The sequence below is a fragment of the Narcine bancroftii genome, chromosome 9, assembly GCF_036971445.1.
Source record: "Narcine bancroftii isolate sNarBan1 chromosome 9, sNarBan1.hap1, whole genome shotgun sequence".
Taxonomy (NCBI): domain Eukaryota; kingdom Metazoa; phylum Chordata; class Chondrichthyes; order Torpediniformes; family Narcinidae; genus Narcine; species Narcine bancroftii.
Window position 1 is genome coordinate 20475302 of NC_091477.1, and position 14680 is coordinate 20489981.

Sequence of the window (14680 nt, forward strand, 5' to 3'; positions counted from 1 at the left end):
TAATACATTATATCTGTGCAGGTAGTGAGTGATGAAATCTGAGTGATATCAATACAGTATCTTCCTTACCAATCTATTTCTTGCAACACATCTTTCCATGTTTTCAATGGTAAAAGTCTCTACAAACATCTTGTAGTTTTGTCTTCACACTGAGGAGAACCCTCAGATTGTTGTGTGGCCTTACAATTGTACTGAATAGGATTCTGTAGTTGCCGTTTTTCAACATGAGGTCCAGGGTTGTGCCGATGAAAGTCAAAGAAGCCATTATGAGGCTGTAAAACAAGAATAAAACAGTAAATCAACTGTTTGGAGCATCAATAAGGAAAAAGAGTGTACTGGTGAGCTTAGTAAGGCCAAAGAAGACCTCCATTGCTGATAGAATCATAGAAGAATTTAAAAACCTTTTTGGCCCTTCTAATATGTACTAAACCATTTTTAAATTTAGTCCCACCGACCTGTAACAAGTCCATAGCCCTTCATACTCTCCCATCCATGTACCTGTCCAAATTCTTCTTAAATGTTAAAATTGCACTTGCATTCACCACTTTAGCTTGGCGTTTGTTCCACACTCCCACCACTCTCTGTGTGAAGAAGTTCTACCTCATGTTCCCCCTAAAGTTTTCCCCTTTTACTCTTAACCCATATCCACTGGTTTGTACCCTCAGTGGAAAAAGTCTGATGACAGAATTCTCATCATAATGAAGAAAAATCCCCAAACGCCTATCTGGTAAAAACGCTCTTCAGAAATAGGTCTGGATGTGTCGGTGATTATAGTCCGCAGAAGACTTGAACAGAAATATAGAGACTACGCTGCAAAATGCAAGCGACTAGTTAGTCTTGGAAAGGATGGCCAGAATACAGTTTGGCAAGAAGTATTTAAAAGGGCCTGCAGAATTCTGGAAAAAGGTCTTGTGGACAGATGAGGCGAAGATTAACCTGGATCAGAGTGATGGCAAGAGCAGAGTGTGGAGATGTAAAGGAACAGCCCAAGATCAAAAGCATACCATGTCATCTGTGAAATAGTGGTGGGGTGTTATGGCCTAGGCATGTATGGCTGCGCACTTCACTAATGATACAACTGCTGATGGCAGTAGCAAACTGAATTCTAATGTTTATGGAAAAAATCTTATCTGCTCAAGTTTGAGCAAATGCCTCCAAACTCATTGGACAGCACTTCATCATACAACAAGACAATGATCCCAAGCATACTGCTAAAGCAACAAAAGGAGTTTTTCAAAGCTAAAAACTGGGAAATTATTGAATGGCCAAGTCAGTCATCTGATTTAATTCCAATTGAGCATTCCTTCCTTATGCTGAAGAGAAAGCCTAAGGGGACAAGCAGGAAGCAGGACAATTGTTGGCTCTTGGACTGTACTCATTGAGAGAGAACCTCATCGGACATTTCGAATGCTGAAAGGACTGGACAGAGAAGATGTAGCAAGGATGTTTCCCATGGTAGGGGATTGTTGGACAACAGGGCATAACTTCAGGATAAAAAAGGCATTATTATAAAACAGATGCAGAAACATTTCTTCAGTCAGAGGGTTGTAAGTCTGTGGAATTTATTGCCACAGGTGGCTGTGGAAGCGAGGTTGTTGGGTATATTTCAGACAGAGATTGAAAGGTATTTTATTAGTCAGGGCTTCAAGCCTTAAAGGGAGAAAGCTGGGGAATGGGACTGTTTGGGAGGATGAATCACCTCATGATTAGAATGGTGGAGCAGATTCAGTGGACCCAAGGCCTACTTCTGCTCCTATATCTTGTGATCCACTTGGTTTCATTTTGCTGTTGCTTATTTTCTAATTTATGTAGATTTTATTCATGTATCGCAAAGGAATTATTATTTTAACAAAAGAGATAAAAGATGCAAAATATGACGAATTGTGGCACTAGGCGCAGCTGAAGAAAGCACAGCCACCATGTTGAGTGTCGCTAACAACTTGTATTTGAATTTAGCACACGCCCCTTTAAGGGCAACGCTGGCTCAGTCACCATGTCTGCGATGACATCATAATCGCTGCCTGGGAGGCTTGAGTCAGGAAGAACCCCTGACGGTGCCATCTTCCCATGGCTGCCCTGCCTCGTGGTGATACACGCGGGGCTGCTTTGCCATGAGAGAGTGCGCTGCCACAGAATGACATAAACCCATGAAATTCTATTGCATTTTGGGACGTTATAGGTATAGTTTTTTAAATCATTAGTCTCATTTTAGTTTGAAGAATCTACCAGCTGTTTGTGTAGCTATTAAGTGTCCTCCTTTGACAGCACACAGATTTCATATATTCATATACAAGGACATGATGTGCTTTTTATTTATTTGTGTAAATATTACTAATTTAGTTGAATACTTGAGTGATTTTATGTGTATGAAAGTCCAAGCAAATAGAGTCCACCCTTTTTAGCTCAGGATGGTTGATCTGTAGTGCCTGTTTGAGAAATGGAAAAAATCATTAGATCTCCTGAATTGGAAGAAATCATTTCAGCTGTATTTCAGCTATTCTAAAGTATGGAAGGTTTTTGTGAATCTATTCTCAGCTCAATATTAGCATTGAATTTGATTCGATAAAAAGTGATAGTGCTGTGTATTTTTGAAATGAAAGCTATTCATGAGAAAAGTGTTAAATATTTAAATTTGTAATTCACTTAAATTGGAAAAAATGGTGGAAAGTAATTATAGAAATCCTGCGGTAGAAACATTTCTCTACTGATACAGAGCACATCAAAATCTTTGCTTTCATGTTTTGCTCCCTATTTGGTTTCTCAGCTTGCTGATCTGTACCATCCACTTTCCATCAACTTTTTGTATGTTTCCATTTTTGCTCCTGCATCATTATATTTATTGTCATGCTTGTAAATTACCATGGCTAGTAATTGGATAAGACACTATTTAATTGTAGAGAGAGGGTAGTCCCTCATTGGTGATTTCAATTTTAAATCCCTCATGACAGTGTTGCATTATCTAGTTTCTCCCCAATCAACCACCATTGCATCCCTCCATCTTCACCCAAGATATTCTAAAAGCTAAAACAAACAGCATTTTATATACAACCAAAGAAAAAGATAACTGGAAGTGCTCATTGTTGCCATGATCTGGACAATCCTGATATGAAGAGACTATCATTCCAAGGCCAATGTTTCTGTAATCATAAAACTAATACTGCTTTATTGAGATCCCATTAGTAAATATATTGGTATGGGCCCATTTTTCAAAATTTTAATACTTAAACCTATTTGTTTTGGAAAACATACTTTTGTACCAAAGCATTTCTATCATTTCCATGCATGCAACACAACGGCACATCTAAGCTCTGATCTATTGGCTAATTTGTTTTTTTTTTCTAAAAATCATTCACCCTCCTGCTCATTTAGAATACAATTATAAAAGTCAACAAGCATTTCTAATGGTCTTTAATTTATGTTTTTAGTTTATTTTGTAAAATTAATGATTTTTTTCTCCCTTCCTCCTCATAATTTTTACAGCTTCCTGCAGATCTTTCCAAGATGCACCTCTCAGATAATCCACATCCACAAGTGACACTTGTCCCTTCCAGCCAGTCTGGGTGCAGTATTGCCAGTGACTCTGGGAGCAGCAGCCTGTCAGATATTTATCAGGTAAAGTTGCAATGAGGAGAAACCATATACAGTAATTATTTTTCAGTAATTATTCACACTTGCACTCAACAAAGCATGATTTTGTATTGTAAAACTCCTGTGGCAGATAATTCTCCAGGTACTTGACAGGTTTACGAAAATGCTTAATAAGACAGAAAAACATAACTTTAAAGAATTGACCAAGATCCCGATCGGGGATCGGGTATGAAACAGTCTATAGCAGACACTAAGTCCAATGATTTTGTTTTTTTCTAGTATTGGGCTGGAGGAAATTAAGAATCAGCTGAAACAATGCAAAGGATTATTATTTCTCATAATGCATTTTGGAGCTGTCGTGCACTTTTAGTTTCTTGTACTTTGTTGTATAATTTGGTAATATTAGACAGACAACAATTAAAATGAGCTATTGAGTCTTTTTGGTAAATCTTGAACAATGTGTGCTACCATTGATTGACAGGTCAAAACAGGACAAATAAAGGGAACAGAATCAGCTGACACTCAAGTTGCTGAAAAATTCTGATACAATACACCGATGATCCAAAATGGTCGGCACTGGGCCTATGTCAGATAAATATATTTTCTGGATAACTGTTCATTTTTTTAAAAAAAAGCCTAGTCGCAACAGCAACTCACTTGTATCATTGTTTAAAAACAACAAATTCTCACCAAAAAATTGTTGGCTCGACTGATCCCTGACACACTCCAATGCCGCCGTCGTTCACAGAGATCTCACCAGCTGCCGCTGATCCCCGGGGAGGCTTCCTGGCTGAACACTCACTGTGTGGGTGTGGGTGTGGGTTTGGGTGTGTGTGTGTGTGTGTGTGTGCGGTAGTAGGCTGAGGGAGGGTTTAGAGCCAGTGTTTGGAGCTCAGGTGTGCCAGAGAGGGAATGCCACTGAGGCTGACTTTCCTTCCTGCTGGGAGGCTGCTCTCCTTGATGACACTAGGACAACTGCTTGTGGCTGGGAGACAGTGCCATGCAGTTTGAAAGGGAGAATTGGAGAGAAAAGTCAATAGAGGAAGGTAAGAGTTGGAGAGAAAAGTCAATAGAGGAAGGTAAAGACAAATTGAAAGAGAGAGGGGAGGGAGCTACCTGAAATGAGGACAATTGTCGTTCTAATTTCGTGTTGGGTGAATTTTTTTTCTCCAACCTGCAAGGTCAGTTTGGCTCGGAATAGGTTTCAGATAAATGAGGATTTTTGATTTGTTTCGGATATCCTCAATTATCCTAATTTTTAAAAAAAGTTAAATGAGGATTTTGGAGAATCCGATTTTGGATAATGTACCTAATTATTCGTCACTTATTTGAACTAATGTAAACAATGCAGCAAATTTATGTTGCATGTTGATGGTAGTTTCAGCATCCAGTCGTTGTTAACCATGCCTGTTGCTTCCTTTTTTTTCCCTGAATAGGGAGCTTAGTTTTACAAGGAATCACAGTTTTGTTTGGTCTGTACCTCTTGCAAAGTTGCCTTGTGGCGGCTGCTAGTAATCTGACAATATGAAGGTGAATGTGATGTACCAGAAGACATGTTTATATCAGATGGGAGGTAACAGTCATCTTGTTTTGGTGGATAGAAAAGTATAGAATTTCACCACATGATACCCAAGATACTGCAGATACTGGTATCTATCTCAAAAAATAAGTTGCTGGAGGAACTCAGCAGGTCAGGCAGCATCTGTGGAAGGAAATATGGAATCACTGTTTCTTTTCTATTAGTCTGACACTAATCCTATTTCACTTTTCCCATATTCTGATTAATTCTTCTCCCCATTGCCAAACACCAACAGTTGCCAAGCACGAGGCACAATTTACAATGATTGATTAACCTCCCAAAATGCAAGCCTTTGAATTTGAGAGGAAATGGGAGCATTCATAGAAGCTGGTCAGGCCATTGGGAAAAGATGTAAACTCCAGACAGCACCAGAGGTCAGAGTTGAAACCAGACCACTGGAGTTGTGAGACAGTATTCCACAATGTATGACACTTTGCTGCTAATCCAACTGAATTTTTAGAAGCGAAATACAAGTATTTACAGGATCATATTATGTGTTTAGTAAACATCACCAATGAAGAATTCCTTTCTTAAAGAGAAAAGATGTATATCTGTGGAAGGAAATACAAGTGGATGGATGGAAACACAGAACGAGAATCAATGCAGAAAGAAATTAATAATCAGTGATCATGGGAAGTCAGAAACAATAAAGCTTTAAACTATGACAGTAATCATAGAAATTGTTACTGCACCATAACCCCTTCAATCTTCAAGAAACGAAATCCAGGATTCTAGAGGGTCTTCAGACAAGACGAGCTGAACAGCCTTTGGCGTGGAAGGCTCCATGATTGAATTGGAGGTTTGGACCTGAAGCTTGGACTGCCAATAGTTTGAACAGAAGTCTGTACAGCTGTAGTGGCTGTGAGAGTGCTGGAGGTGAATGCACGAATACTCAACATCTCTGAAGGGACTCTCTATTGTTTCTCTTTCTCTTATTGTTAGGGTGGTCAGGCAATGGTTATGCAATTGTTTCTTTGCCCCACGGAAGATAAAAGTTGAAGTATGTCATGTATATTACATTCTTATGTATTATTACATGACAATGAAAGGAACCATGAAACTTAACTTTACCATACTGACATATACTCAATTATGCATTATGATAACTTCATCTTAGTCTCACACATCCTGTTAGCACATCACCTTGTGTATTATGCAAGCATTGATAATCACAGGCCCCTCTCTCTGTCCAAATGTAATCTCAGGACAAGGTGATGCAATATCAGTATTTTTACTTGAACCAAACTGCAAACATTGGTGTAGAACTGTATAGGAGTACTAAGATAGGCAAGACCATGCGTAAGAAGGCATTGATGGAATAGACAAGATTGATTGGTTCACTGTTGTTGTGGTTTGATTTCCAAGTCTAGATTTGAGATGTCTGTTATGTGTAGATTATACTGTAGTATTGTGGCCAAGCAAATGAAATGCTAGAAGGCCACAGAAGAAAGAAAAGATGATAACTTGAGAATACAACAATGGTATATAGAAATGAATAAATGTATTCCATTAGAAAAGATAACATATAATTTAAGAAATAATATTACAATATTTGAACAAATATGGGAGCCATACATGAAACATAATAGAGAAAACCTACCGGGGACATCTACCACCTAAAATGACAGAAGGAGAAGAGAATGAAAAGAACTAACTCAGTGGAATTTATTGTTTGTTTTTATTGAGTGACAACATTGTTTGACGGGTTTAATGTATCCTATTTTCTGAACTTTAAATGAATGGGAGGGGAGGTAGGGAGGGGGGGAGAAAACGACACTGTATATGTTCAAGAGGGAAAATGTATGTATCTTGATCAATGTGGTTTATAGTGTGCAAAATTAAAAAAATTAAAAAAAACGAAAAGATGAGAATTTCGGTAAATAATTATAATTGTGCTTCCTGCTTGAGCACTGAAATCAATTGGCCACAAACAACCCAATGAAAAAAGTGGGTTTCTTCACTTCTATATTTTAATATCTTTCTCCTTTTGATGATGGCAAGGCATCTTACGATTAAGTTCTGCAACAATCAGCAGAGGACATCATATATTGAGACCTGCTGCCAGCTCCTTCAATGTAGTCTTGTTAAACTGAAGTCGAAAGTTTCATGCTTGGAGATGGCCTTTAATACTCAAATACAACTCCCAGAGATGTCTTCCATTGTTTGAAGCAGTGTAACAGCTGTTGGAATAATGGGGGTTATCTCAGCTATTCAGCAAATTTATTTGAGTAATTTGAAGATAAAACTAGGAGGAATGTCTATAGAGTATTGGATTTAGAAAAGGATATATCATGTTACTGTCTGTAGAGTTAGTATGAAAGGTAATCTTTCAACACCTACTTTCCTGAATACTTTAACAACTTTAGTGTAGTCTGGAAGCAACAAACATGTCAACAGAACAATCATTGGTAGAAATCAATTAGTGCCAAATCTCCACAATTGATGACTGATGAAATATCTTTCTGCCAATAAATGTTCAATGGTGTGTCAACATATTCTTTTTGCCTCCACAGATGCTGCTTGACCCACTGAGTTCTTCCAGTTTTTTGTTTTAATTCCAGCACTTGAATGTGAACCAAGTTTGGCCATCCTATCTTATACTGAATGTAATGCCATTTATATAACTAAAGGTGCTGATGGTTGTTGTCGTGCATTGAATTCTGTAATTTTAGAGTTACTTAGTTTTTTTTCTTACAGTTAGGTAAATGTCAAGGACTAAATATGCTTTTAGTATTGATTCAAATACTTAATTATTAATAGAGTCATCCTGCTCTGCAACAGATGGACATTTAAAAGATCTTGGTTTACTTACAATAGCAATACATTTAGCACATATTTGAGTCTGGATAAATCTTTTATTTATTTCAGTATTAGAGTTTCTAGATATCCCAGTATGGAGATTTTTGGCCTTCCAAAGGTCTAGCTTGTAAGGAAACTGAACTCCTGTTAAAAATCCTCCTAACCAAGTTTTGGAACAAACATCTTGCATATATCCTTGGGGTAGTTTAACAAAGCTTGAAAGTCAAATCATGTTCAGGATTGCCAGATCTGACAGCATCACATCAAACATATTCAGACTTGTTCCCCTTAGTAATACTTTTTATTTTTCATGGATCATCTCAAAAATTATTTCCATGATGGACTTATTTATCCTTAATATTATAGCCAGTTATCCAGTTATTTCTGCCGTAGCTTAAACTGTTTCTTTCCTTTGCCCATCAATCCAAACTTCCCAAGGTTAACTCCTCATCCTCAACATATTCTCCTTAAACCTGATGGATTGATGATGGGACTCTGCTTAAATAGAAGAATGTAAATACATTAAAGCTGGGGTGAGCAAAATTACCAGTACTAGTGGTGCATTTATTGAAGGCATGTTCAGCCTAAGCTGTTAATGTATGGTTGCAAATGAATCACACTGAGCACTGGCGGTCCTCAACGCAGTGTGCTCAGCCCACTCCTGTTCAAGCAACTGCTTTACCATACCCAGCTCCAATAGAGTCATGAAGTTTGCAGATGATGCAACAGTAGATGGCTTCATCGGAAACAGCGATGAGTCACACTACAGAGAAGAAGTGGAAAATCTTGTGATATGGTGCGAGAGGAACAACCTGAGTCTCAATGTAGAGAAGACGAAGGAGATGTTCATGGACTTCAGGAACAACCACCTTCCATAGCACATCAAAAACTCTGGAGTAAAGAGTGGAGAGCACCAAATTCCTTGGAGTTCACTTAACTAGTGATCTATCGTGGACACTCAACATCTCCTCACTTGTCAGGAAGGCGCAACATTGACTGCACTTCCTGAGAAGACTGAACCGGGCAAGACTATCGGCCACCATTATGTCACTCTTCTATAGATAGTCTATCAAGAGGGTTCAGGCTGGCTGCATCAGAGTGTGGTAAGGTGGCTGCAGAGAAATGAATCAGAGGTCAATCCAAAAAAGTGGCAGAATATCACTGGAGTCTCTCTTTCTCCCCCCAGCCACCCCCTTCCCAAAATCGATATGATCTACGGGATCGTTGTTCTGAAGAAGGCATGTAAAATCAGTGAGGACCCCTTTTGCTCCGCACACAGCATTTTTCAGATGCTCCCATTAGAAAAGTGAGATAGGAGTATCAGAGCCAGCACCACCAGATTCTTCCCAGGGGCAGTGAGAATGCTGAACAACCAAAGGTACTGCTCACACTAACCATCTGAGACTTTCATATTTACAAAACTATTTATTTATTTGTACGCCTGAATACTTGTCCTGCATATGTATTATTTGTCTCTATGTGTGTTATGTTTGGTTGTGTGTCTGCACGTTTTGCATTCAGACTAGAGAACACTGTTTTGTCTTGTGTACTTGTGCAGTCAATAAATGATGAATCTCTTCTATGAGTTCATGCAGAGAAAGTGGAGATGGGAAAGGAAAGAAAAGGAAGGCGGTGTAAAAAGAGACAGATAATTCCTTGTCCTTGGTCATAACAATAGAAAGTGGAGATGGGAAAGGAAAGAAAAGGAAGGCGGTGTAAAAAGAGACAGATAATTCCTTGTCCTTGGTCATAACAATAGAAATAAGGCGACCAATACTGGTGAAACTGAAGGATAAGCTATTGGAAAGTTTATATGGTATGTGAATTTAAGAGTAAATGAAATGATAGAATTGGTAGAGGTTGATGATTAGAACCAGTTCTTGTAATCCACAGTGCAATAATGGAGGTCACTATAGTTATGCTTGTTCTTTCATGAAGAGCGACTTTACCTGGGTGTAACAGTTAACTGACTTTATTTTCCTTGTGTTACTTCCACCGCCTCCAACAACTTCCAACTCTTTTCGACTGACAATGCCCTCATATCACTTCCAGTGCGCATTGCATGCATCGAAATGTAGTTCTTATTTCTTTTTTTTCTTTCCTTTGGCTTGGCTTCGCGGATGAAAATTTATGGAGGGGTATGTCCACATCTGCTGCAGGCTCGTTGGTGACTGACAAGTCCGACGCGGGACAGGCAGACACGGTTGCAGCGGTTACAAGGGAGAATTGGTTGGTTGGGGTTGGGTGTTGGTTTTTTCCTCCTTTGTCTTTTGTCAGTGAGGTGGGCTCTGCAGTTTTCTTCAAAGGAGGTTGCTGCCCGCCGAACTGTGAGGCGCCAAGATGCACATTTGGAGGCGATATCAGCCCACTGGCGGCAGGCACTAAGATTTCTTTAACCAGTCCTTGTACCTCTTCTTTGGTGCACCCATAGAACACGATCTTGGGAAGGTGATGGTCCTCCATTCTGGAGACGTCACCGACCCAGCGCAGTTGGGTCTTCAGCAACGTGGATTCGATGCTTGCGGACTCTGCCAGCTCGAGTACTTCGATGTTGGTGATGAAGTCATTCCAATGAATGTTGAGGATGGAGCGGAGACAGCGCTGATGGAAGCGTTCTAGGAGCCGTAGGTGATGCCGGTAGAGTTCTTATTTACAAGCATAATAAGACATCTTTCCCCTTTAAAAACAACAAAAGTACAAACACAATCTACAACAAAAGTATTTGCATTCCATGGACAATCTCTTTCAACTAGTTGTATCTGATTACTTCTGGCTTCACAAAGTCATTCAAGTTCATTCAGGGCATCTGTGATTCAGCTGAAGTTCAGAAATCCATGAAGAGGTTCCTGTTATCAGCAAGATCACGAACAGTCACCAGGAGCTGTTGATTTTGCTGTTGCAGTTCCTTAACATTACAAAAGGTCACCAGATATGTTAGCAGAAATAATTTCATCTTCACATAAAATATGATTTCCTCACGCATCTTCTAGTTCCATCAAAAGCACCCTATTCTGCTGTGAAAGATCTGATACTTGCATTTTGTATCTCTGATTCTCCCTGTCGAGTACGGAAGAATGCTTAATCGCCTTATCAGTGTATTTTTGTAAATGGCAATGTCCTTCATGGCATCTTCTAATTTAGCTGAGAGATTTGCAAAAGATTTTTGCATGCATTCATATTCTTCATACTGGCACTTCAGAGGCTACTGCAGTGGACGACATAGCTGCCAGTTCCTCTTCTAATAGTGTGGCAGCGGCCCCTTTAAGCTTTGTAGTTGAAAGAAGATGGTTTGCATTTTCCAATCCCTTATCATGAAGAGACTCTTCAAGTTGTTTCTTAAGAGTTTAGATTCTTGTATCGATACATTCTTAACCTCTAATGCAGCCATTCTTTTAGATGCAGCTGAAGTCGCTCATTAGAATCTGTCAACAATCTATCACCTGTGTCTGACAGATGCTTATTGTGTTCTTTAATTTTCTCACTTTATTAGGCCCATAAGCAGAAACTCTGTTATTTCCACTTTGCCAATTTCTTTTTCAGTGCTATAATTTTATAACTCTGTATTCAATTAACTTCCTCTCCGCTTGCACAATTTTAAAATTTTATTTATTTTTCATCAGCACTTTTAAAGAAGAATCTAGATTTACTTCTGACTTTTCATACTCTAGTTAAATACAGCAGGTGAGAATGTAAGCATCTTTCCTCCCTTTTATTCCTGTCTGGGTGGCGAGCACCATGATCCAATACTTTTCCCTTCACAAGGTGTGTCACTCTTGTTTTTATTTTGTGTTTCATTGCCATAATTTCAACCATGAAGAGATCCATTGACTTGTTTAGTTTTTTCACTGTCAGAACAGCATTGACCACAGCCTCTGCCAAGACAGCTGCCAATTCGTTGTGGACCTTTGTGATAACATTGATAAGAGTCGCTACTCATTTCATTGGATATTTCCACATACCAGCATTTCCAGGGTCTTCTTATGTTCTTGCAAATGGCAAGCCATTTTTGTTGCCCTGCATATATTCACATTCTTTTCAAACCTTTTTCATGCAACAGTCTTTCTCCATTATCTGAGATTCCACAAACTATTTTGTCTTTAACCAGTGAAATTTTCAAATCTTTAAATTCACAGGACTGACTCAGTGTGTGAAGCTCAGATAAGTATTGATCAAAGCTCATACCTTGTTTCTAGTCACAGGAGAAAAATTTGAATCTCTCATACATAATGTTTTTACTTGGGACAAAATACTCCTGAAATCTTATCATCAGACTCTATTGTGAAAGCTGCCTCATTAATTTGGAAACCGTTATAGAAGTCGAAGGCATCTTTACTCATCACGTGCAAAAGATAGACTTTTCAGTTTTCCATCGGACTCTCCCGCTCCACTACCTCTAAATTAGGGGTCTCCATAATGGTCGATATCAACCCCTGGAGGCCAATGGGACTATCCAAGGAGTCGTAAAATGCCATGGGGTTGAAAGGGGTGGGGGGGGGGTCAGTAAATGCCAGGGATCGATTGAACTTTTGGGGTTGAAAGAATTGTAGAGCCCAATGTCCCTGTCCCTGTTCCTGCCCGGGAACCTGAGGTGACTTCTTCGATGCGGATGTCACTGCACCTGACGCTGAGAATGGAACCGCCGTTGCCAATGTTGAAGACTTGGATCCAACTCTGTTTGGCATCTTCCCGGCCAGAAGAAAATGTTTTTTTTTTCACTGTTATTGTAATCACTTGCTTGCATAATTTACAGATTTGTTACTTGGCGATTAGGGTGTTGTAACAAAGTTTGGGTTGTTGCTGAAAGGCCTATGCACCATGTATAAGACTTGAAAAAAATATAATTTGCAATTACTGCTTTATACTTTTATATGCCATTTATATTTTTATTGAGTTCATTTCTTTCTTCTATTGAAACCATTTAACTTCATGAGCAATAAAAGATGACCAGTAAATGCTGATCTCATCATTGATCCCCAGATTCTGAAGATGAAAGATGATAATAATTTTGGCAAATGTGACCTGCATCATTTATTTTTAAAATTGAAAACAAAAAATGTTAAAATGTTTTATTAAACACATTTGCTTGTTTCTATTTGATGTAAATGATGTAGCACATTACTTTTGATATCTGATACAGGTATTCCAAATAAAAACATGTAAATCAGATAAATAAACTGATAGCTAAAGCTAAATGAAATGTAAAAATTTTATTTTAATCACTATCTCAAAATTAAATTTTCATGTTAAATCGTAGAAGTGATTTGCTACTAATTTTAGGTCAAATATTTTTCTATTAGAATTGGATTATGTTCAGGTTGATAATTTATCATTAATATTAAGTCATGCTGAATACTTGGTGCAAAAAAAACTTGATCAGGCTGGTTTAATTGAACAACTGGAATTCATATCTTGTCACTTCATAGTATTTTTTAATATCAAATGTTAAATAAATTGCACTGAATGCAAGTTTGTATATCTGTTTTATAAAAAGGATAGTGACTGAAAATTATACAATTTTAATATAATTTAATCCTTTTTAAATTAGATTTTTTAAATATGGCAAGTGAAAATGCAAGGATTTATAACTTTTCATATGAGGCAGGAGCAATATCAACAGTTTTTGAGAAATTGATATTCACTGATTTTCAGATTTAATGAAACTTTGCACAAATCTGATTCATCCTGCAAATTCATCAATGTGACAATTATTTGAATAGGATGGAGAAAAGAGGTGTTTTGAAATATACTTGTGATTTAAAACATTGAAGCTGACTTGTCCGCTCTCATTTTTTACTAAGCAATAGTAATATTTGTAATTTGAAATTCAGAAGTCTTGCCATACTTCTTAAAACTTATATATATCTTGTTGAATTTTATTGTAGTTCAGTTGTAATTAGTTTTATTATTTTTTTTCACATTTTTGAATATTTCTGCCCCTTCGTGTTGAGTGGAAAATTAATTCTTTTAAACATCAATGAACTGCTTTTTATTGAAAGTGTCAGACTTGTAGCCCTAAATATTCATGAGAAACATTTTGTTTAGTATAGATATAATTCTAATATTTTGGGTTGAGTTTAAAGACATAAGCAGACAATTATGTTTAACAAATATGTTTGTAACAGTGAACATTGATGAAGAGGACTCTTTAGATGTCAGAAAACATTTGTAAGGTGTCATGTAGGAGATTGGTGCAAACATTATTGGATGAAATTTGCTGGAATGGATTTAAAACCACTCATAGAGTGGTTTATGGTTCCAGATCCTAGGCCTAGTTGGGCTTGGAGTGGCCCCCAAAGACATGATGCGTAACAAGGGGTCCAGACTTAACATGGATCTTCAGTGCACATCCTCCTTGATCACCAAGTTTCTCTCATAAAAATATCACAGGTTGCTTTTTTTAAAAGAGTTGGAGCTGTGTTAGAGATCCCTGGAATATCCGGATACAGTTGGTAAAACTCATGCCAGGGTTAGCACCATATGGGATAGAAATGGGATTGTGGGATAGCAAGTGTGGAAAAGATGAACCCATACCACAGGCATTGTCAGAAGTACAAATTCTCACACATGAGTCTCTTTAAAGTCGGTGACATGACAAGCTTTATTTACAAGTCTGCAGAGTTGGACTCAACTGGCTTCTTGCCAAGTCAAGCCCCGATACATACAGTGCATTGATTTTTATACCTTTTTTGCTTGTCCTTCCCCTCGTCTTTAACA

The 14680-nt window shown here is 38.1% G+C and overlaps 1 protein-coding gene across 15 annotated transcripts in view; it reads left to right on the forward strand.

Moving 5' to 3' along the window:
- Positions 1-14680, forward strand: part of LOC138743262 (rap guanine nucleotide exchange factor 6-like) — a 235964-nt gene that overhangs the window by 147627 nt on the left and 73657 nt on the right. For 13 of the 15 annotated variants that reach the window (XM_069898257.1, XM_069898258.1, XM_069898256.1 and 10 more), the window contains one exon: positions 3481-3612. The exons of 1 other annotated variant lie outside the window; for it this stretch is intronic. In XM_069898257.1, coding sequence (XP_069754358.1) covers positions 3481-3612 — 132 coding nt within the window. Of the gene's footprint in view, positions 1-2065; positions 2180-3480; positions 3613-14680 lie in introns of those variants that run through there. One more of the 15 variants, XM_069898269.1, reaches the window with a different exon arrangement.